The sequence below is a fragment of the Leptodactylus fuscus genome, chromosome 2 (assembly GCF_031893055.1).
Source record: "Leptodactylus fuscus isolate aLepFus1 chromosome 2, aLepFus1.hap2, whole genome shotgun sequence".
In the NCBI taxonomy this organism is placed as follows: Eukaryota; Metazoa; Chordata; class Amphibia; order Anura; family Leptodactylidae; genus Leptodactylus; species Leptodactylus fuscus.
The window spans coordinates 18,481,435-18,503,729 of NC_134266.1; the positions used below are offsets into that span (position 1 = coordinate 18,481,435).

General features: G+C 45.5%; 1 protein-coding gene across 4 annotated transcripts in view; it reads right to left on the reverse strand.

Annotated features, from left to right (window-relative positions):
- The window catches only part of APP (amyloid beta precursor protein), a 217,671-nt gene that overhangs the window by 21,150 nt on the left and 174,226 nt on the right, over nucleotides 1-22,295 (reverse strand). For all 4 annotated transcript variants that reach the window (XM_075263474.1, XM_075263476.1, XM_075263475.1 and 1 more), the window contains 4 exons: nucleotides 19,243-19,317; nucleotides 13,936-14,094; nucleotides 10,661-10,789; nucleotides 3,175-3,274 (listed from right to left, as the gene is read on the reverse strand). In XM_075263474.1, the coding sequence (XP_075119575.1) occupies nucleotides 3,175-3,274; nucleotides 10,661-10,789; nucleotides 13,936-14,094; nucleotides 19,243-19,317 (463 nt within the window). The remainder of the gene's footprint in view (nucleotides 1-3,174; nucleotides 3,275-10,660; nucleotides 10,790-13,935; nucleotides 14,095-19,242; nucleotides 19,318-22,295) is intronic.

Genomic DNA, 22,295 nt, shown 5'->3' on the forward strand with positions numbered 1-22,295 from the left:
TTCCTACAAGTGATATACTGTATATCAGATTAATATCATGACCAACACTATGTCTTATATGTAGAAAATCCATGTAGGCTGGATGAATCGAAGATCGAACAAGTCAATGCAAGAAGTGTCTCTTCCTACTAAATATGGACTAATTAGCAAAGATATTGTAGAATGGATGAAGACTTGGCTGTTTCTCCTGACCTCTTCCTTCCCATATACATGCATGCTTGGCTATCTCCCTCAAGAGCTTTTCAGGATACAACATGGTTTATCCCTCAAGATCTACCATTGGGGGAGGGTTGAGACAACGCTGTACACATTACATAGACCCTTCCACCAACATATGTGTAAGGAATGTTAGTTTTAGTATATGACTAATGTGTGTGCCAAATAGATGAACAAAGGAGCTACCAATGTCACCACCATTTTTGGAAAATAATGGAAGAACTTGGATCTCATCACCAAACCAATGGGAACACCATGTGACTCCATAGATAATAACACCATGTGGTGTCATACACATAAATGATGGCTCCGTATATGATAACACAATGTGTCTCCATAGATTATAATACCATGAGGCAATATTCAGAATCTACATAAACGGGGCTCGGCCAAACCACCTATCTACTTCGCCACCACCCGACTCTGACTCCTTCATAAATGGCCGACAGCCATGGTCACTCAGAAGTGATAAAGCTCCTCACAAAAAAGCCATTGAATCTGTAATATCAGTAAATTCTGTAATATTAATAATTCTAGAATATAATGAAATATTTAATTATATTACTGTGAGGCCAGAATCGGTAACTTTGTTCCAACTCCACCCAAAATCGGTCCCGATTCTGCTTCTGCCTTCACGACTCCGACTCCCCAGCCCTGTACGTAACCCAATAAAATATTAATCTTTAGAATGAGATCATCCTGCGTAATATTACATCGCCGAGACGTAACCGTGACACCTCAATGGTCAAGATCACGTCTCCGGCTCATGCCCCTAAAATCTCGTCAGACACCCGAGTTACGATGGCAACCTCCAAACCTCCTATTGCTATGCAGCTGGTGGTTAGTAAATTTGAAGTTGTCAGGATGTCAGCTCCAGGAAGCCTCTTATGTTTTCTGGAAGTGAAGAGAAAGTATCTGCAGCGAGTCTGAAGAGTGCAAAGTTTGCTAAATGCATGCAAATAATTACAGTGTGTACATGATCTTGTCAAACATGTCCTGCTCCGAGGTGGGCGCCTCCAGTCAGCGCTGCAAGGCCATTAGCCACCATTTACTTTGATTGAATGTCTTCAGGAGAGCTCAGTGTCCTTACCTCATTTATAGGTTATATGCAAATACTATTCTGGGGCGAAGAAGAGCAAAATTGTCACTTTTAGGTGTTCATGTATCTAAGTGGGCCTGTTATTACGAAATATAATTCAACGGCAAGAAATCAACCTGGTATGCCACCATTAGCGGGGTAAAAGCCTACATTTTTTTTAATAAAGACAATCAATAGCCATTTGTTCGGTCAGCTATTCCTCCCAACACACCCATACACATGCACACTTGGCTCAGTACAAGTATGGTCAGCTTATTTCACTCTCCTCATGCATCTATTTTAAATCGGGTAAGGGGCATAAGGCCCGGTTCACAGTTGTGTTTGGGGAGTCCACTTGGGGACCCTTCGTATGGAAACCTACACTATGTGATCAAAAGTATCCAGACACCCCCACAAACATACGTTGTTCATATTAGTTGCATTGTGCTGCCCCCTACTGCCAGGTCCTCCATATCAGCGACCTCAGTAAACATTAGACATCGTGAGAGAGCAGAATGGGGCGCTCCGCAGAACTCACGGACTTCGAACGTGGTCGGTGATTGGGGCCACACATCACGCAGGTCAATGCCACACGACGCCTCGCTTGGTGTAAGGAGCGTAAACATTGGACAATGGAACAGTGGAAAAATGTTGTGTGGAGTGATGAATCACGGTACACAATGTGGCGATCCGATGGCAGGGTGTGGGTATGCCGAATGCCCGGTGAATGTCATCTTCCAGCGTGTGTAGTGCCAACAGTAAAATTCGGAGGCGGTGGTGTTATGGTGTGGTGGTGTTTTTCATGGAGGGGGCTTGCACCCCTTGTTGTTTTGCGTGGCACTATCACAGCACAGGCCTACATTGATGTGTTAAACACCTTCTTGCTTCCCACTGTTGAAGAGCAATTCGGAGATGGCGATTGCATCTTTCAACACGATGGAGCACCTGTTCATACTGCACGGCCTGTGGCGGAGTGGTTACACCACAATAACATCTCTGTAATGGACTGGCCTGCACAGAGTCCTGACTTGAATCCTATAGAACACCTTTGGGATGTTTGGGAACGCCGATTTCGTGCCAGGCCTCACCGACCTACATCGATACCTCTCCTCAGTGCAGCACTCCATGAAGAATGGGCTGCCATTCCCCAAGAAACCTTCCAGCACCTGATTGAACGTCTGCCTGCGAGAGTGGAAGCCGTCATCAAGGCTAAGGGTGGGCCAACACCATATTGTATCCAGCATTACCGATGGAGGGCGCCACCAACTTGTAAGTCATTTTCAGCCAGGTGTCCGGATACTTTTGATCACATAGTGTGTGTGCATAAAAAACGTGGTTACCTAAGGAAACTCACGGACCCCATAGACTATAACGGAGTCCGTGTGGTTTCCGTTCAGTTTCCGCACAAAACATGCAGAGAGAAAAGTGCTGCTTGCAGTACTACTGGTTATATTATAAGGACTTCGGACACCCACGTTCCTATACCCTATTAGATAATCTTGAGTTCTGTCTAAGTAATCTCGGGTAACCCTTTACTCTTCTCTTGGCCAGACTTTGGAGCTGCTTTGAAGAACAACCTCACCTGTGCTATCCAACCCAACATTCTGAATGGACATTGTGTAATGCTTAATTTGCCCTGCGGAGGCAGTGCAGGGAAATCAGAAATTACACTTGATCACTGAGGATCGCTCAACATGTTATCTAAGAAGTAAGGATTGCCTGTAGTGGATAACTATTTTAACAATTCATGACACATGTATGGGTGATGTTGTTTCAGAAGAAAAAAGAAGAGGTCTTAAGCCAAAATTGTAGAAATACTCTGTGGTCAGCTGGATACATTAATATCGTCTATGGTCATGAAGAAGACCTTGTTTGCTTACCAACTTCATCCTGGATCTCCTCAGCCACAGCGGGAACTTTGTAGAGAAGGGAGAAGCTCTGGTTCATCCTCTCATTAATCACACGGAGATGGGTCATCACCTGAAGAGGTCACAGGTCACGCGTTACAACACGTTACATACAACATTGCAGCAGTTACATACAGGTTACACCATGACCGTCTGCCCTCGATGGAGAAGGATCATTAGAAAGCAAGTTGTAAATACATAAATTGTATCAGTTTTTATTTATTAAAAATATATACCAACATATTCTTTTTACTGATGTGTTTTTGAATATAATTTTTTAAAAAAAATTCTATTCCATAATTTTGGGGCAGCCATCTTGCCTGCTGTTCTAGTTGTGAACAGTAGATTTGCTTTCAAGAGCCATACGGTAGAAACCATCCTCAGAAAATGATTCTTGGGAGAATGTTGTGGGCATGCTCAAGCTCAGAGGGTGGAAAACCGCTAATACAAGAAGTGGATCTCTGTGTTACGTATCCATAGATGTTAACTATCATTGTAATCCTGCCTGTGAAGATAGAGACTGAGAATGAGATGTCTGCTGAGAAGTGATCTCTACAGAACAGGAAGTATTAGACTAGAGGGCATGCTCAGTGGTCAGGATTTGAGAATTAAGATCTCTGAAGGCAGGCAATACAGAGGGGGAGGTCCAAGGCCCTTCAGAGGGGGAGGTCCGAGGCTCTTCAGAGGGGGAGGTCTGAGGCTCTTCAGAGGGGGAGGTCTGAGGCTCTTCAGAGGGGGAAGTCCGAAGCTCTTCAGAGGGGGAGGTCTGAGGCTCTTCAGAGGGGGAGGTCTGAGGCTCTTCAGAGGGGGAGGTCTGAGGCTCTTCAGAGGGGGAGGTCTGAGGCTCTTCAGAGGGGGAGGTCTGAGGCTCTTCAGAGGGGGAGGTCTGAGGCTCTTCAGAGGGGGAGGTCTGAGGCTCTTCAGAGGGGGAGGTCTGAGGCTCTTCAGAGGGGGAGGTCTAAGGCTCTTCAGAGGGGGAGGTCTGAGGCTCTTCAGAGGGGGAGGTCCGAGGCTCTTCAGAGGGGGAGGTCTAAGGCTCTTCAGAGGGGGAGGTCTGAGGCTCTTCAGAGGGGGAGGTCTGAGGCTCTTCAGAGGGGGAGGTCCGAGGCTCTTCAGAGGGGGAGGTCTGAGGCTCTTCAGAGGGGGAGGTCCGAGGCTACGCTCCATTCCATTCCGATAACATTCCATTAAGAACGGACCCCCCTCCTATTGAAATCAATGGAGGACAGAAGCCATTTTGAGTGGTACCCAAGTGCATTCCATTAAAAATACGTGGACCCCCCCCCCCCCCCAACACACACAACTGGTCCACCGGTCCTCTTGAGATGACATCACAAACATTATTCAGCAAGTATGTAAATGAGGTATGTGATGTCATTGCCGCAGGACTTGAGAGGCCCCCAGGGCAATAGGAGATTTAACAGGTAAGTAGTGGCTATTTTTTTTTTTTTTTTTTATCGGCCCTTAGGCATTTTTTTTAATACTCTGGACAACCCCTTTACTATATCAGATACCAATCCACCAGTATAATTCAGTGGGGGTTAAAGCAAACATAGCATGATAACAAAGCACAGTATTTTTAGCATGAAACCCAAATTTTTTTTTTAGGGGTTTGGTAAATCTTATGGACAAAGCTCATGCTGAATGTTTGGAAACTCCATGTAAATGAGCATCCTCCCACTGCGACACGAAGGAGAAGAAAAATCTATCTTTCCGCCGGTAGCAGGGGTCCGTCGCTTGGACAGTGGGGGTCTAGGGAACTGTAGAAATCACTATTTTTGCAACATTAGGTACAGTAGCATGATCTCGGCCAGCAAATTCAACAGCGCAGCTGGTTAGCAAATCTGAATGGCAGGAAATACCCACCCCTGCAATTTTACAGCCCTGCTGCTATCTCTGCACAATCTGCAAGGAGGCTGGAAGCGGAGTCTCGCCGGAATATTCTTTAGCTGCTATTATGCTTAATGGATTAATAGAAATGGGTCTGCAATGAAATGTGAATGCTAACAGGGCACAAGATGCACAGATTAACAGCGCACGCTGGATCCACAGCAGTAATATTCATCTGCAAATTGACTGGATAACCAAATATATCATCAGAGGCTTCGTTTTTTTTTTCCAGACCGCATCACAGTAGTCATCTGTTTTCCGATGCATAAATCTGTCAGCCATGGATCAATAACACATTAGAGCTACAATGATCTACTAGGCACATCAGGCACTTTACTCGTTCCCAGTTAACTCTCCTACTGACCAGTTAGCCTGCATGAAAACCAGTTTTCTAGTGTGATTTTCCTACGTGCTTTTATGTGTCTGAGTCATCTACTTAAAGGGAGTGTCACCAGAACCAGCATATCACCCCAGCCCTGCAGATAGATAGGTTAGTATCACCAGAACCCAGGACTGGGGTGATATGCTGGTTCTGGTGACACTAACCTATCTATCTGCAGGGCTGGGGTGATATGCTGGTTCTGGTGACACTAACCTATCTATCTGCAGGGCTGGGGTCATATGCTGGTTCTGGTGACAGTAACCTATCTATCTGCAGGGCTGGGGTGATATACTGGATCTGGAGACACTAACCTATATATCTGCAGGGCTGGGGTGATATGCTGGTTCTGGTGACACTAACCTATCTATCTGCAGGACTGGGGTGATATACTGGTTCTGGTGACACTAACCTATCTATCTGCAGGGCTGGGGTGATATACTGGTTCTGGTGACACTAACCTATCTATCTGCAGGGCTGGGGTGATATGCTGGTTCTGGTGACACTAACCTATCTATCTGCAGGACTGGGGTGATATACTGGTTCTGGTGACACTAACCTATCTATCTGCAGGGCTGGGGTCATATGCTGGTTCTGGTGACAGTAACCTATCTATCTGCAGGGCTGGGGTGATATACTGGATCTGGAGACACTAACCTATATATCTGCAGGGCTGGGGTGATATGCTGGTTCTGGTGACACTAACCTATCTATCTGCAGGACTGGGGTGATATACTGGTTCTGGTGACACTAACCTATCTATCTGCAGGGCTGGGGTGATATACTGGTTCTGGTGACACTAACCTATCTATCTGCAGGGCTGGGGTGATATGCTGGATCTGGTGACACTAACCTATCTATCTGGAGGGCTGGGGTCATATGCTGGTTCTGGTGACAGTAACCTATCTATCTGCAGGGCTGGGGTGATATACTGGATCTGGTGACACTAACCTATATATCTGCAGGGCTGGGGTGATATGCTGGTTCTGGTGACACTAACCTATCTATCTGCAGGACTGGGGTGATATACTGGTTCTGGTGACACTAACCTATCTATCTGCAGGGCTGGGGTGATATACTGGTTCTGGTGACACTAACCTATCTATCTGCAGGGCTGGGGTGATATGCTGGTTCTGGTGACACTAACCTATCTATCTGCAGGACTGGGGTGATATACTGGTTCTGGTGACACTAACCTATCTATCTGCAGGGCTGGGGTGATATACTGGTTCTGGTGACAGTAACCTATCTATCTGCAGGGATGGGGTGATATACTGGTTCTGGTGACACTAACTTATCTATCTGCAGGGCTGGGATGATATGCTGGTTCTGGTGACAGTAACCTATCTATCTGCAGGGCTGGGATGATATGCTGGTTCTGGTGACAGTAACCTATCTATCTGCAGGGCTGGGGTGATATGCTGGATCTGGTAACACTAACCTATCTATCTGCAGGACTGGGGTGATATGCTGGTTCTGGTGACACTAACCTATCTATCTGCAGGGCTGGGGTGATATGCTGGTTCTGGTGACACTAACCTATCTATCTGCAGGGCTGGGGTGATATGCTGGTTCTGGTGACACTAACCTATCTATCTGCAGGGCTGGGGTCATATGCTGGTTCTGGTGAAAGTAACCTATCTATCTGCAGGGCTGGGGTGATATACTGGATCTGGAGACACTAACCTATATATCTGCAGGGCTGGGGTGATATGCTGGTTCTGGTGACACTAACCTATCTATCTGCAGGACTGGGGTGATATACTGGTTCTGGTGACACTAACCTATCTATCTGCAGGGCTGGGGTGATATGCTGGTTCTGGTGACACTAACCTATCTATCTGCAGGGCTGGGGTCATATGCTGGTTCTGGTGACAGTAACCTATCTATCTGCAGGGCTGGGGTGATATACTGGATCTGGAGACACTAACTTATATATCTGCAGGGCTGGGGTGATATACTGGTTCTGGTGACACTAACCTATCTATCTGCAGGACTGGGGTGATATACTGGTTCTGGTGACACTAACCTATCTATCTGCAGGGCTGGGGTGATATACTGGTTCTGGTGACACTAACCTATCTATCTGCAGGGCTGGGGTGATATGCTGGTTCTGGTGACACTAACCTATCTATCTGCAGGACTGGGGTGATATACTGGTTCTGGTGACACTAACCTATCTATCTGCAGGGCTGGGGTGATATACTGGTTCTGGTGACACTAACCTATCTATCTGCAGGGCTGGGGTGATATACTGGTTCTGGTGACAGTAACCTATCTATCTGCAGGGATGGGGTGATATACTGGTTCTGGTGACACTAACTTATCTATCTGCAGGGCTGGGATGATATGCTGGTTCTGGTGACAGTAACCTATCTATCTGCAGGGCTGGGATGATATGCTGGTTCTGGTGACAGTAACCTATCTATCTGCAGGGCTGGGGTGATATGCTGGATCTGGTAACACTAACCTATCTATCTGCAGGACTGGGGTGATATGCTGGTTCTGGTGACACTAACCTATCTATCTGCAGGGCTGGGGTGATATGCTGGTTCTGGTGACACTAACCTATCTATCTGCAGGGCTGGGGTGATATACTGGTTCTGGTGACAGTAACCTATCTATCTGCAGGGCTGGGGTGATATGCTGGTTCTGGTGACACTAACCTATCTATCTGCAGGGCTGGGGTGATATGCTGATTCTGGTGACACTAACCTATCTATCTGCAGGACTGGGGTGATATGCTGGTTCTGGTGACACTAACCTATCTATCTGCAGGGCTGGGGTGATATACTGGTTCTGGTGACAGTAACCTATCTATCTGCAGGGCTGGGGTGATATGCTGGTTCTGGTGACACTAACCTATCAATCTGCAGGGCTGGGGTGATATGCTGGTTCTGGTGACACTAACCTATCTATCTGCAGGGCTGGGGTGATATGCTGGTTCTGGTGACACTAACCTTTCTATCTCCAGGACTGGGGTGATATGCTGGTTCTGGTGACACTAACTTATCTATCTGCAGGGCTTGGGTGATATTCTGGTTCTGGTGACAGTAACCTATCTATCTGCAGGGCTGGGGTGATATGCTGGTTCTGGTGACACTAACCTATCTATCTGCAGGGCTGGGGTGATATGCTGGATCTGGTGACACTAACCTATCTATCTGCAGGGCTGGGGTGATATGCTGGTTCTGGTGACACTAACCTATCTATCTGCAGGGCTGGGGTGATATGCTGGTTCTGGTGACACTAACCTATCTATCTGCAGGGCTGGGGTGATATGCTGGTTCTGGTGACATTAACCTATGTATCTGCAGGGCTGGGGTGATATACTGTTTCTGGTGACAGTAACCTATCTATCTGCAGGGATGGGGTGATATACTGGTTCTGGTGACACTAACTTATCTATCTGCAGGGCTGGGATGATATGCTGGTTCTGGTGACAGTAACCTATCTATCTGCAGGGCTGGGATGATATGCTGGTTCTGGTGACAGTAACCTATCTATCTGCAGGGCTGGGGTGATATGCTGGATCTGGTAACACTAACCTATCTATCTGCAGGACTGGGGTGATATGCTGGTTCTGGTGACACTAACCTATCTATCTGCAGGGCTGGGGTGATATGCTGGTTCTGGTGACACTAACCTATCTATCTGCAGGGCTGGGGTGATATACTGGTTCTGGTGACAGTAACCTATCTATCTGCAGGGCTGGGGTGATATACTGGTTCTGGTGACACTAACCTATCTATCTGCAGGGCTGGGGTGATATGCTGATTCTGTTGACACTAACCTATCTATCTGCAGGACTGGGGTGATATGCTGGTTCTGGTGACACTAACCTATCTATCTGCAGGGCTGGGGTGATATACTGGTTCTGGTGACAGTAACCTATCTATCTGCAGGGCTGGGGTGATATGCTGGTTCTGGTGACACTAACCTATCAATCTGCAGGGCTGGGGTGATATGCTGGTTCTGGTGACACTAACCTATCTATCTGCAGGGCTGGGGTGATATGCTGGTTCTGGTGACACTAACCTATCTATCTGCAGGGCTGGGGTGATATGCTGGTTCTGGTGACACTAACCTTTCTATCTCCAGGACTGGGGTGATATGCTGGTTCTGGTGACACTAACCTATCTATCTGCAGGGCTTGGGTGATATTCTGGTTCTGGTGACAGTAACCTATCTATCTGCAGGGCTGGGGTGATATGCTGGTTCTGGTGACAGTAACCTATCTATCTGCAGGGCTTGGGTGATATTCTGGTTCTGGTGACAGTAACCTATCTATCTGCAGGGCTGGGGTGATATACTGGTTCTGGTGACAGTAACCTATCTATCTGCAGGGCTGGGGTGATATGCTGGATCTGGTGACACTAACCTATCTATCTGCAGGGCTGGGGTGATATGCTGGTTCTGGTGACACTAACCTATCTATCTGCAGGGCTGGGGTGATATGCTGGTTCTGGTGACACTAACCTATCTATCTGCAGGGCTGGGGTGATACGCAGGTTCTGGTGACACTTCTCCCCAGTCCTACAGTGTTTTCCCCTTGTGTATCGCTGCCTTTGTTGCTAATATATTTTTTACAATATCCAAATGAGTTCTTAGGAGCAATGGGGGTGTTACCATTGCTAGAAACAGATCATTTGCATATTGACAGAAACAGCAATTTTTTTGAAAAAACTGATTCACAATGGAAATACACTGTTTGATTCAGGGGATTCTATCCTATCTAGGGTTGAGTTGATATGCTGGGTTCTGGTGACAGACTCCCTTTCAGAGTAGCCTTAAAGCCTGTTCACACATTCAGGAATTGATTAGGATTTCAGTGCATGGTAGCTGGCCGCTGTCTCAAGTGTCCAATGTAAAGCTGGTCATATACTTCAGATACCTGTTGACTGACAGCTGTTCCTCCTGATCCCCTTATACATGGACAAGCTCGCATGTGTATGGAATGATAGGCTTATATCCACCAAGAACAAAAGGATCAGGCATGTTGAAATCTATCTGCCCGATCCTTCTGCCCACCAACACTTGCCATCAGGAGACAATCCGGGGGCCTCTATACACCCTTGATGGTCGGTTGGTGCCGCTAGGTTGACCATTGTCTAATATATAAGTTCATCTTTACCTTTGTTTTACCTTTCTGATAACATTAGCAGCACCTCAGACACTCAACAAGGTTACCTGGGATCGGATCTGAGCGGCCTTCTTGGGGTCCACCATGCGGACATGCTCGAAGTGCTTCAGAGTGTGTTGTCTGTCCTTCTGCTCGGCACGTACGTACTTCTTTAGCATATTAAAGACATGGCGGGGCTGCAAAGAAGGACATAATAGATATTATACCAAAGGTACACGGATATATTAATTCAGCTCACAGATGATGATAAAGTGATGTCACCGGGATTGTAGCGAGAAGACTCAGGGACAAAAACTACTAAAATACTGCAAAAAAGGGATTCTATAAAGTAATAAGTAGCCGTGGAGAAAACAAACTAGTCAATGTGGATAATGTGCTAAAACTCCCCTACATGTAGTCCCGCGGATCAGTTGGTAATTTCAGGTACGCCTATCGGTATTCGATGCCAGATTTTGCTATTCCACAGTTCCTAATGCTTACTGACATGTCACATTCACCATCCCCCTTAAAAAATGTGATACAATGTGGCAAATCTTGCATGTTATAAAGTCTTGGAAGAAACTGAATCGTCCTATAATAATGAAGACTTTAAGCATGGGTGGTTTAGGGGGTGTGGCCTCCATATTCAGGGGAGGTGCTTGGGCCAGATTACACTGTATTTACCAGTATATGCTCCTCATCCACAACTGTATAGACTTCAGAAAGGTTGTGTATGGGACAATACAATAACCTCAGAAGTGAATTAGACTGCCTGGCTGAATCAATAATCCTCATGATCTTTGAGGTTCACCAAGAATAAGGCTGGCATATTAGACCATGGCGAATGGAGTACTGCCACACCTCTACCCATTAAATATTGCAATCCGTACTGGGGATAATTTGAGGCAACAATGCTAAATTCAGGAGCAAAGTTACATAATGTATATGTACAAAAATGTGGTGGTGTGAGGAGGGTCAAATTCAGGGATAGGATAAAGGGGTCATCCGGCGCCATGCCTATCCACAGGTTGTCTATGGTATTGCAGCTCATTCCATTGACCTTAGTGCAATACCAGACACAGCCAATGGACTGGTTCAGGGTTAGTTCTGGAAAAGGGCTAATTCTGGATAATCAAGATTAATTTTTGTATAATCCAGACCCCAGACAGACGTCAATTGGATACAAAAAAAATTGCCCATTTCCAAATAACTTCAAAATGGAACATACAATTGTGGCTAATGTCTCTTTAATTGATAAAAAATATTGTCCCGTTGCAATGTAATAATCAGACATCTCTGGGTGGCGGGGGAAGGGTGATCTGCGGGAAAGCAGATGAGGAAGTCTCTGCTTTATCTGGCGCCCAAGGTATATTCATTCACATCAAACAAACAGGGTAGATTTTTTTTTAATTATGCTAATCTCTGACCCAGTTTAACTTACTTTCCCTTCCCCTTCACTAAATGTGTTTCCTTGGCAGAGTTCACTCAGTAACTCCTCTGCATTTTATCAGCCAAGCGAACGGCTTCTTAGTTAATGCGTCCAGGTGGAACTAAGTAATATAATCATATGCGTAAGTGACAGCCGAATTATAAGGAGATCTACAAGACGCACATCACTTATGGACGTTTCGACTGAGGCTTAAACAAAAAAAAAAGAATGATCCGTGGGTTTGCAAAAAGTTGCATTGTTGCCAACTCCGGCATCAACTTGGCACAAAGGAAACAGATGATCAGACCCCAGTACAAAGGAACAAGGTCCTCACCCGCCACACTCCATGTCTTTTATTAGTGTCCTCTTAAAGGGGAGAGTCATTAGAGTGTTAGGTTAGGGTCACCTGAATCATTGTTTGCCCCTTTGGAGTCGCCAAAATATCACAGTTTTTGTTAAAATGCAAATGAGCTTGGAAGCAATGAGAGAGCTATTACCTCTCTGGAGCAATGACAACGCCCTCGTAGCCAAAAAGAGCTCATTTGCATATTGACAAAAAACAATGATATCTCAGGAGCGGAGGCAACGATTCACAAAGGGAAGACGCCGTTTGATTTAGGGTTAGGTTAATATGCTGGGTTATGGGGACAGACTCCCCTTAAGTGGCCTCTTAAAGGCCCCCTCAGGTCCCAGGGTATCTCTACTGTATATGTGATATGGAACAAAATGGTAACACCAAAGAGAGAGAATTTTTTTTTTCTGAGAATTAAATTAGAAATAGGGTTGAGCCGATCTTGACTTTTCAGGATCGATTTTAAAATCCGATTTCCGATCATTTTTCATTCGAACCCGATCTCGATCCCAATTCCGATCCCAATGCAAGTCAATGGGATTTTTTTTATTAATCGGAGATCGGAATTTAAAAGCAATCCTACCCCCTAGTGTCCACTTACCTCCAGAGATGGCTGGTCCTGTGTCCCGTGCCTTCATTCTTCGCCTCGCTGCTGCTCCACGCTTCTCTTCTTCCTTCGCTGCCCCCTCCCTGCCAGGTTAGGAGAGTGTGGGCAGGTTAGGAGAGTGTGGGCGGGTACTGGGAGGGGAGACGTCACGTCTCCCCGCCCTGTACCCGCCCACACTCTAAGCCACAAGCCTCGCCTACCTAGCGCTTTAAACACTAACCCGGGAGGCGGGGTAGCGAGGCGAGAAGAAGGAGGGCACCGGAGCAGCCATCTCTAGAGGTAAGTAGCTGCTAGAGATTTAGTTTAGCCTTCCATTCGAATGAATGGAGGCAGCCGGCGCGCAGGGGCTTAAGGCTGTGTGCCGGCTGCTTCCATTCATTCGTATGGAACTGCAGAGGAGCCTTCACACTGAATATACATTGTATACTCAGTGTGAAGGCTAAGCAATGCATTGTGGGAAAAATCACCGAACTTGATCCCACATAAAAAGATCGTGTTTGGAATTCCGATGGCGATCGTGAAATTTTCTCAATCGCCGATCAGAATCCGATCTTTTCTGAACACAATCGCTCAACCCTATTTAGAAATAAAAAACTTCTTTATTTAGTTGGAGAGACCCTGCCTCGGCACCAACCCTGATCCTCCAAAGATAGACCAACCATTACTAATGTATCATCACTATGGTCTTCCTCCATCGGTACTACTATGAAATCCAATAGGTCCATGTGTCTCTAGAAGAGAGTCCCAGTCCAAAATAAGTTGTTGTGTCAAATACCAAGAAGTCCTCAAGTTGAACGTCTACCAAGTGGTTGGATGAAGGCACTAGTCGAGGATTGATCTAGTCTCTAGATTTGTGGTTCGTGTACCCTTGGGGCTATACGCCATGTCTCTAGGTAGTACTTGCCCTAGAAGCTCAATAAAACAAGAGGCTTACATGAAATTGTTCAGTTCTTACCCTTGGTGGATCAGACTGTAGTGCGGTAATATAATTCTCCAAGGCAACTCGTCGGCGATCATTTAGTATGGCCTCCACTCGAACCATGTGAGTCTCCACCAGTTTCTGTCTTTCATTGGCCGCCTCTTGTTCCAGTGATTCCACCTTCTCCTGGAAACGCTGCAAAGTGTAAAAACATATTAGATGAATTATCACCTAAATGGAGCCAAAGTACCCGCACCGACAGTAGGCCAGACCTCGCTATCCAGATAGGAACATCACATGGCAGCCACTGCTCCCTCTAAACTGTGTGCTTTGGAAAGGAGAGAGTTAAAAATTCCAAACCACGCCTATCGGTAAAGCTATTACATGGTTTATCGATCCTCATTAGGATATGGTCTTAACCACTTCCCTTCCAGATCACACACGTGAAGGGGATACGAATATTTCCAAAAATTCTAGGAGCTAGCAATGCAAAAAATTCATTTTAGGTTTTCCATTTAAATTTCAGATTAAAATGAAAAAATGTGAAAGCTTCAGCAATATAAGAAATGGAAAATACTGAAAATGAAGAAAAAAATATATACAAAAATCAACCCATCGGTAGTGTCATAGAAGACTAATACAAGGCATCTTATAAGACATTGTGCCATCTCCGTTTCCGCAGTGAAATAAGATCTTCTGTGTCGTTAAAGGCAACCTGTCATGAGATACATGTACCCCCACCGGCAGGTAGCCCGAAATACTGACAGGCTCCCAGGTTATAACGATGCAGCATTTCAGAGAGACTGTTATTTAACGAGAGCCGTGAACAGAGAGATGGGATGGCTGGCGGTTCTCCTCTAGCTTCTTCCTGTCCGCCTTCTCTTCATTGACAGGTCTTTCTCTATATGCAAATAGCAAAAAACCTGTCAATTAAATTGAGACAGGCAGAAAGTCAATGGGAGGCTCCCAAGAAGACGCTTCTACCAACATTTACATCTTTAAAACTCTGAGACAAGGATTGTTTATTGGCGGTTCTCCTTTAGCTTCTTCCTGTCTGGATTTGCTTGATTGACAGATCTCTCTCTATATTCCACCAACACAAGACCTGTCAATTAAATTGAGCCAAGAAGTGACAACGGAGACCGGGGAGTTTATGATGGACGGTTCTCCTCTAGCTTCTTCTTTTCTGGTTTTGACAAATCTCTCCCTATATGCAAATATGGGAAGAATATGAAAATTTGACTTCCATGATGTAATTAGGATGTCAGTGCCTCAAGTATGCACACCAATAGTGGGCGCTGACTGAGAATGTGCAAGTCTGTCTTCCATGATGTAAGAATGTGCAAGTCTGTCTTCCATGATGTAATTAGGAAGACAGAGTCTCAGTCAAGCAAACCTGTAGAGGGCGCTCCCTTTAACATCATGCCGACCTTCTCCGAGGCCTTTGTTTGCAATGATGTTGGGATTTTGGGACTGTATCTGGTAAAATCCCAACATCATTGCAAACAAAGGCCTCTGAGAAGGTTGGTGTGATATTAAAGGGAGCGCCCTCTATTGGTTTGCGTGACTGAGACTCTGTCTTCCTAATTACATCATGGAAGACAGACTTGCACATTCTCAGTCAGCGCCCTCTATTGGTGTGCATACTTGAGGCACTGGTTTCCTAATTACATCATGGAGGTCAGATTTGCATATTCTTCCCATGTTCCTTTGCAGTGGAGCACTCATGGCTTAATAAGACTCCACACACCAAAATGGTGGTTCTCTCCCCGATATCCCCCCAACCCTGTATATGCAAATAGTGAGAGAACAGTCAATGAAGCCAAAACAGGCAGAAGGAAGATGATGGGAGCTTTTTGGAGACGATACTTCTACCCCCTATTTGCATTACACTTTAAACTCAGGTTTCTCAGAGACCAATGACCGTTTGTTGGACGATTCTCCTTTAGCTTCTACTTGTCTGGATTTGTTTGATTAAAGGACCTCTCTCTATATTCCACCAGCACAAGACTTGTCAATTAAGTGGAGTCAGGCAGAAAGACGTTAGATAGGAGCCGCTCAAGCAGACTCTTCTCCTCCCATTTGCAGTTTTCTGTAACACTATATTTCTATAGACACCAGGGAGTTTTTGATGGGCGCTTCTCCTCTACCTTCTTCCTGTCTGGCTTTGTTTGATTGATCGGTCCCTCCCTGCATGCAAATAATAAGACGGTGCTTGATGGTTCTCCTCTAGCTTCTGAATGTCTGTTCACTTGGATTGATAGGTCTCTCCCTATATACCAATAGAGAGAGCCCTGTCCATTAGCAGAACCAGGCCAAATGAAGCCATATAGGAGCAGAGAAGCTGCGTACAGGGACTTAATTGTGTATAGTGTACAATGTTACCATCCGGTCTCTTGTAGGCTTCCAGCAGTGCAACAAAGCTGTTCCTTATCATTAAACCTCCTACCCTGCAATTACGAGATGACTCTGCTGACTCTACACTGCAAAACTGAAAAATGAGCTCAGAAAACAGCAACTTATTGTGTGCGCTCCTAGGAACTTATAGAGTCTACCGTCTCCCCCAAGCATATTGAACGGTCATCAGCGTGTTACTGAGCACATTACAGGGGTATATATCAAAGTATCTTTTGTAGAGTTGGAGAAAAGCAACTTTGAAGTCTTATGCAAATGAGGCAGTGGGGGCGGAGTTTCTGCTTTCTGGAGCACTGCTCTTGCTGCTTAGGCTACCACCACTGTCTGCAACACCTTGCGTAGCGGGACATCACCCATTTCCTTGAGCAGCTAGAGCAGTGCTCCAAGGGCTGAAGGCCCGCCCACAGTGCACCAACTGCCTCATTTACATATAACCTCAAAGTTGTTTGTCTCCAAATCTACAGACATATATAGCAAAGGTATATTACTTATCAATGTAATGTGATCTGTAACACAGGGGGGCAGAAGAATATGCTTGAGGATTGACAGACTCCGCGTCAAAAAAACCACCTGCCCTATCTTGAAACGGATTCCCCCGCGGCGTCTGCGTCAAGACAATCCCTCTGAACTAGGCCCATTCATTTGGGCCTAATCCGGAGCGGAAAGCCACTACTGTCAGAAGCTGCGGCAGGCGCATTTTGGGCGGATTCTGATGCGACTTCCCGCGTCAAAATCCGGACCAAAAAACTACGTGTGAACTAACCCTTTTGGGTGCTGAAACTAACAGAAATGATTGCTCAGGAACGGTGAGAGACAGAGAGAAAATTCCAACTGCGTTACGATCAGTGGAGCAAAGAGCGGGATGTGGTGGAGGTGGCGACACAGTCAAATCAAGGAATCGGAAGACTATAAATGTATTCCAGCATGAAACCCCTTCATACTTGACTGGTGGTTTAGTACGTCACTTATTTTTTTTGGACATTTGACAACTCCTCTTTGACCCCAGAATAATTTCTGCATGGGAGAAATTGATGACTTTTGTAATTGACATTGGAATACATTTTCTTATGTGAATTATGCCTAAGTCAGCGTGTTTGCAATCTTCATAGGAGGTCGCTGCAATTACCTAAATGTAGCAATTAAAGAGGTAAATCCCAAGGGCACCATCGGAGCGAGACACATCCATCATGACTCTTTCCAGCAAATGACTCCTGTCCATTATTATGACAGATTAGGCTACACAGAAAAGAATAAGTGACCATCACGGCCAATACAGTACTTGGTCAGTGGTCAATATGGACTATACGTCTGAAATCACCATGTTAGAACATCTATGGAGACATAATATGCTAATATTGACAGATTAAAACAACAACAAACCAGGTGCCATAGAACAAGTTTGATTCATCACTACACGACCACCACTCTGCACCACTGCGTTACATTAGCTCTGCACCATCGCTCCAATACCTCATCTCCGCACCATCACTATTAAAATAAAAAGTTCTAGAAGCATCCATGATCTGTCTACATGGGATACGCCATAAAGCCTGAATCTGGAAACTCAAGCTGGATTAATGTTGTCTGAACCCACAAATTTAGGTGGAACCGGCCACTCTTTGCACTGGGATGTCCCAACTCTCTCAGGAAATTGGATTTCAAGATTCCCCATTCTTTGCTTCCATAGGAGAGGGTCAGGCAAGGGAATATTCTCCTCTCCTCAATGAAAACACATGCACGCCCTGCTGGGAGGACCCATATAAACACTCAGTCAACAGCCACCTATGGTCACCCTCAGATCTTCTGACCTTTTCTCCTGAAATATGCAAATAATAATAATAGGCGCCGCTCCACTGATTCTGGCACAGTTGGAATTTTTCCTATAGCCCCCATCATTCCTGAGCAATCATTGCTGTGAGTTTTGATGTCTGATATACTATTTAGGCTCTGTACTGTGAGGAGGGCGGTGTCAGGCAGGAGCAGGCAAGGGGTGCGATTCTAAGCCCTGACACTGGATGCCTCTGATTGGAGCTCTGAGTCACGCCTCCCTGCCTGACCCCACCCTTTTGATAGCAGAGCCTAAACAGCACATCAGGCACCAAAACTACCTGCCCTTATTGCTCAAGAATGGTGGGGGATAGAGAGAAAGTTCCAACTGTGCTGGAATCAATGGAGTGGCAACTATTAACAGATGATATTAATAATTAATTACAAAAAAACAAACAAAAAAACCCCAGCACCCCCTAGATACAGAAATGTTTTTCACAGGGCTCTTTAACCAGAGAGGAGTTAGTGAATACATTACCAGGTAGAACATACTGGCTATATACTGTAAAATAATGTACAAAACCCAAAGAACCAGGAGCAGCAAAACGTGCAGAAGTAATATTACACTACTTTATGCTATGATTTATTATTACAAGCCGTCTGCCTGAAGGTTTCTATTCATATCAAGAAGTTTTATAACCTTCTCTCTGACTGCCCAAAATAATCCAGAAAATTTAATAGTCCAACACTTGTCAGCCCTTGTGAATGTCAGATTATAGGGATTAAGAAAAAACATGGCTGCTTTCTTCCAAAAACAGATTTCCCAGGACACGAGTGCTGCATTGCAGCTCAACTCCGCTCTAATGAACAAAACTGCTGAAAAGTTTTAGGCAGGGGTGGAAATGAAGAGACAGGGAGCAAGCCTATATCCTCCGATCTGTACTTAGTTTTCCAACATGGCGGGAACAATCTCCCTGTTGAGTTCTGCCAAAATCTGTCAAATACCGAGAAGAACTGATGGAAGGCAAATGACAAAGGTCTACCTGTGCCGTCTCCGGGGTTATTATTAATGCCAGTCTTCATAAATGTGTCCCACTGGAGTCTGTCCTACTATCAGATGAGGTCTAACCAATAACCCAAATGTCCTAGGTAGTTCCTTACCTCTATCACAGCCTTCTTATCAGCTTTTGGAAGGTTCTTTGCTTGACGCTCGGCTTCCTCCCATTCCTTCATGACCTGCACAAACCAAACCATTATAAATGAGACACCTTGTTGGAACAGGCATTGGATTTACCAGAATGCATATAATAGGCACAGTATAATAGGCGCGGTAGCATTGTATATTCAGGCGTAATATGGCTTCATATGACTATCTGATGTCCGAACTACAAGCAGAATAAAAATCAGGCTCCCTTGCTACAAACAACTATAGGTCAGATTTAGTCAGTCTTAACCGGCTGCTGTACTGGGGTGAGATCAGGAACGCTTCAACCATATGGATAATGGTGTATTTGCACTGGGCATTACGGTAGGGGTCCCTGTTAGAGAAAGAACCCTGTATTTAGAATTCTGTCCAGGGCTGCCCCGACTCCAACTCATCTGTGTCCTAGGTGAATTGAGTACAATGGTGAAGCAGGAAGCCATACGCTTCCTGCTTCACCATTCAGCCCCTGTGTCTGCTCCCTGTGTCTATTGTTTGTAACAAACTGTGGAAAAAAAAATTGTAAAAGAACAAGATTTTGGGGGCAATTAAGCAGTGAACTAAAAAAAAAAAAAAAAAAAAGTGGCCTTTGATAAGACTACTAAAATGGCATACTCTGGTTGATAAAGTCCCTCCATTGTTTTAATCTCATACTCTGCAGCACGTCAGAAGAAACATAGCTTGAAAATGAGCTGGAAATGGGCAGAAGCTGTCCCAGGGGCGGCCTCTGCTGACTTCTCCCCATCCAGCTTGATTGACAGGTCTTCCCTTATGCAAATATAGAGAGTGCTCTGAGGGAAGGAAAAGACAATGAGATGCCATCTCCGGACACTTCTCTATCTCCTCAGTTATTTTACAGCCATGTTTTCCTGAAATTCCGTAGAGTTCAGAGTGAAACACTGGGACAGATAGACTAATACTGTCTAAAGTTTTAGAGTGCAAACTAAGACTAGACAGCCTTATACTACACCAGATTTATCACAGTGTCTAATATGGTTTGATAAACCTGGTGTACTTTAAACGGTCTAGTCTAACTTTACACCAGATCTACACCAGTAGATTGATTCAGGTGACCCTCACCTAACAGTGTTTTCCCCTTATGAATCAGTGCCTCCACTGCAAAGAAATCACCGTTTTTGGGGGCTGGGTTGATATACTGGTTCTGGTGACACTAACCTATCTATCTGCAGGGCTGGGGTGATATGCTGGTACTGGTGACAATAACCTATCTGCAGGGCTGGGGTGATATACTGGTTCTGGTGACACTAACCTATCTATCTGCAGGGCTGGGGTGATATGCTGGTTCTGGTGACCCTAACCTATCTATCTGCAGGACTGGGGTGATATGCTGGGTCTGGTGACAGTAACCTATCTATCTGCAGGACTGGGGTGATATGCTGGTTCTGGTGACACTAACCTATCTATCTGCAGGGCTGGGGTGATATGCTGGTTCTGGTGCCACTAACCTATCTATCTGCAGGGCTGGGGTGATATGCTGGTTCTGGTGACACTAACCTATCTATCTGCAGGGCTGGGGTGATATGCTGGTTCTGGTGACTCTAACCTATCTATCTGCAGGACTGGGGTGATATGCTGGGTCTGGTGACAGTAACCTATCTATCTGCAGGACTGGGGTGATATGCTGGTTCTGGTGACACTAACCTATCTATCTGCAGGACTGGGGTGATATGCTGGTTCTGGTGACACTAACCTATGTATCTGCAGGGCTGGGGTGATATGCTGGGTCTGGTGACACTAACCTATCTATCTGCAGGGCTGGGGTGATATGCTGGTTCTGGTGACACTAACCTATCTATCTGCAGGGCTGGGGTGATATGCTGGTTCTGGTGACACTAACCTATCTATCTATCTGCAGGGCTGGGGTGATATGCTGGTTCTGGTGACAGTAACCTATCTATCTGCTGGGCTGGGGTGATATGCTGGTTCTCGTGACACTAACCTATCTATTTGCAGGACTGGGGTGATATGCTGGTTCTCGTGACACTAACCTATCTATTTGCAGGGCTGGGGTGATATGCTGGTTCTGGTGACACTAACCTATCTATCTGCAGGACTGGGGTGATATGCTGGGTCTGGTGACACTAACCTATCTATCTGCAGGGCTGGGGTGATATACTGGTTCTGGTGACAGTAACCTATCTATCTGCAGGGCTGGGGTGATATACTGGTTCTGGTGACAGTAACCTATCTATCTGCAAGGCTGGGGTGATATGCTGGTTCTGGTGACCCTAACCTATCTATCTGCAGGACTGGGGTGATATGCTGGGTCTGGGGACAGACGTCCTTTAAGTCCAAAGCAAGGATGGAGGAACTAAAAAGATAATGGACTTGTCACATTGTTTCCCATTGATTTGTAGGTGTAGGGTCCCGTATACCAAGCTGGCAGACTGGTGAGAACAGCTTAGAATATTGTACATGAAATAAGACTAAGCCTGCAGTCCATTCTCTCAAACATTGCGGTTTCATAAAGCCAACCCTACAGCACATTATTCAGCTTCATTTTCACGGTGCGGCGGTTATTTATGAAGTAGGACGCTCTGTTCCTGAGACAGTGTTATTTACCCCGTGGTTATTTATTAAAGCAGCTGATTTATAAATAGGTCAAGACGTGCAATCTATTTATCTGCAGTTCCCACCTCCATAGTCTGCAAAAATATGGATATGTACCTTCATGAGAAACACCGAGCCTGGGAAAGGCCAGTCTGACGCCATATGTGAGTCACAATACTGCACCTACACAACTGCATTGTTCATTTATTGTGAGTTTTGTCTGTTTAGCACATTATTGGTAAATTGTGCTGCAATAATGTCATTACATTAAATTACTATACTGTGTGTCATGTGAAGGCTACACATCCCACAGTGCAAATCACCAATACCAGCTACGCGCAACCAGATGTAACTCAGGATCAGTACAGGGTAAGTAATGTAATGTATGCACACAGTGACTGTACCAGCAGAATAGTGAGCGCAGCTCTGGAGTATAATACAG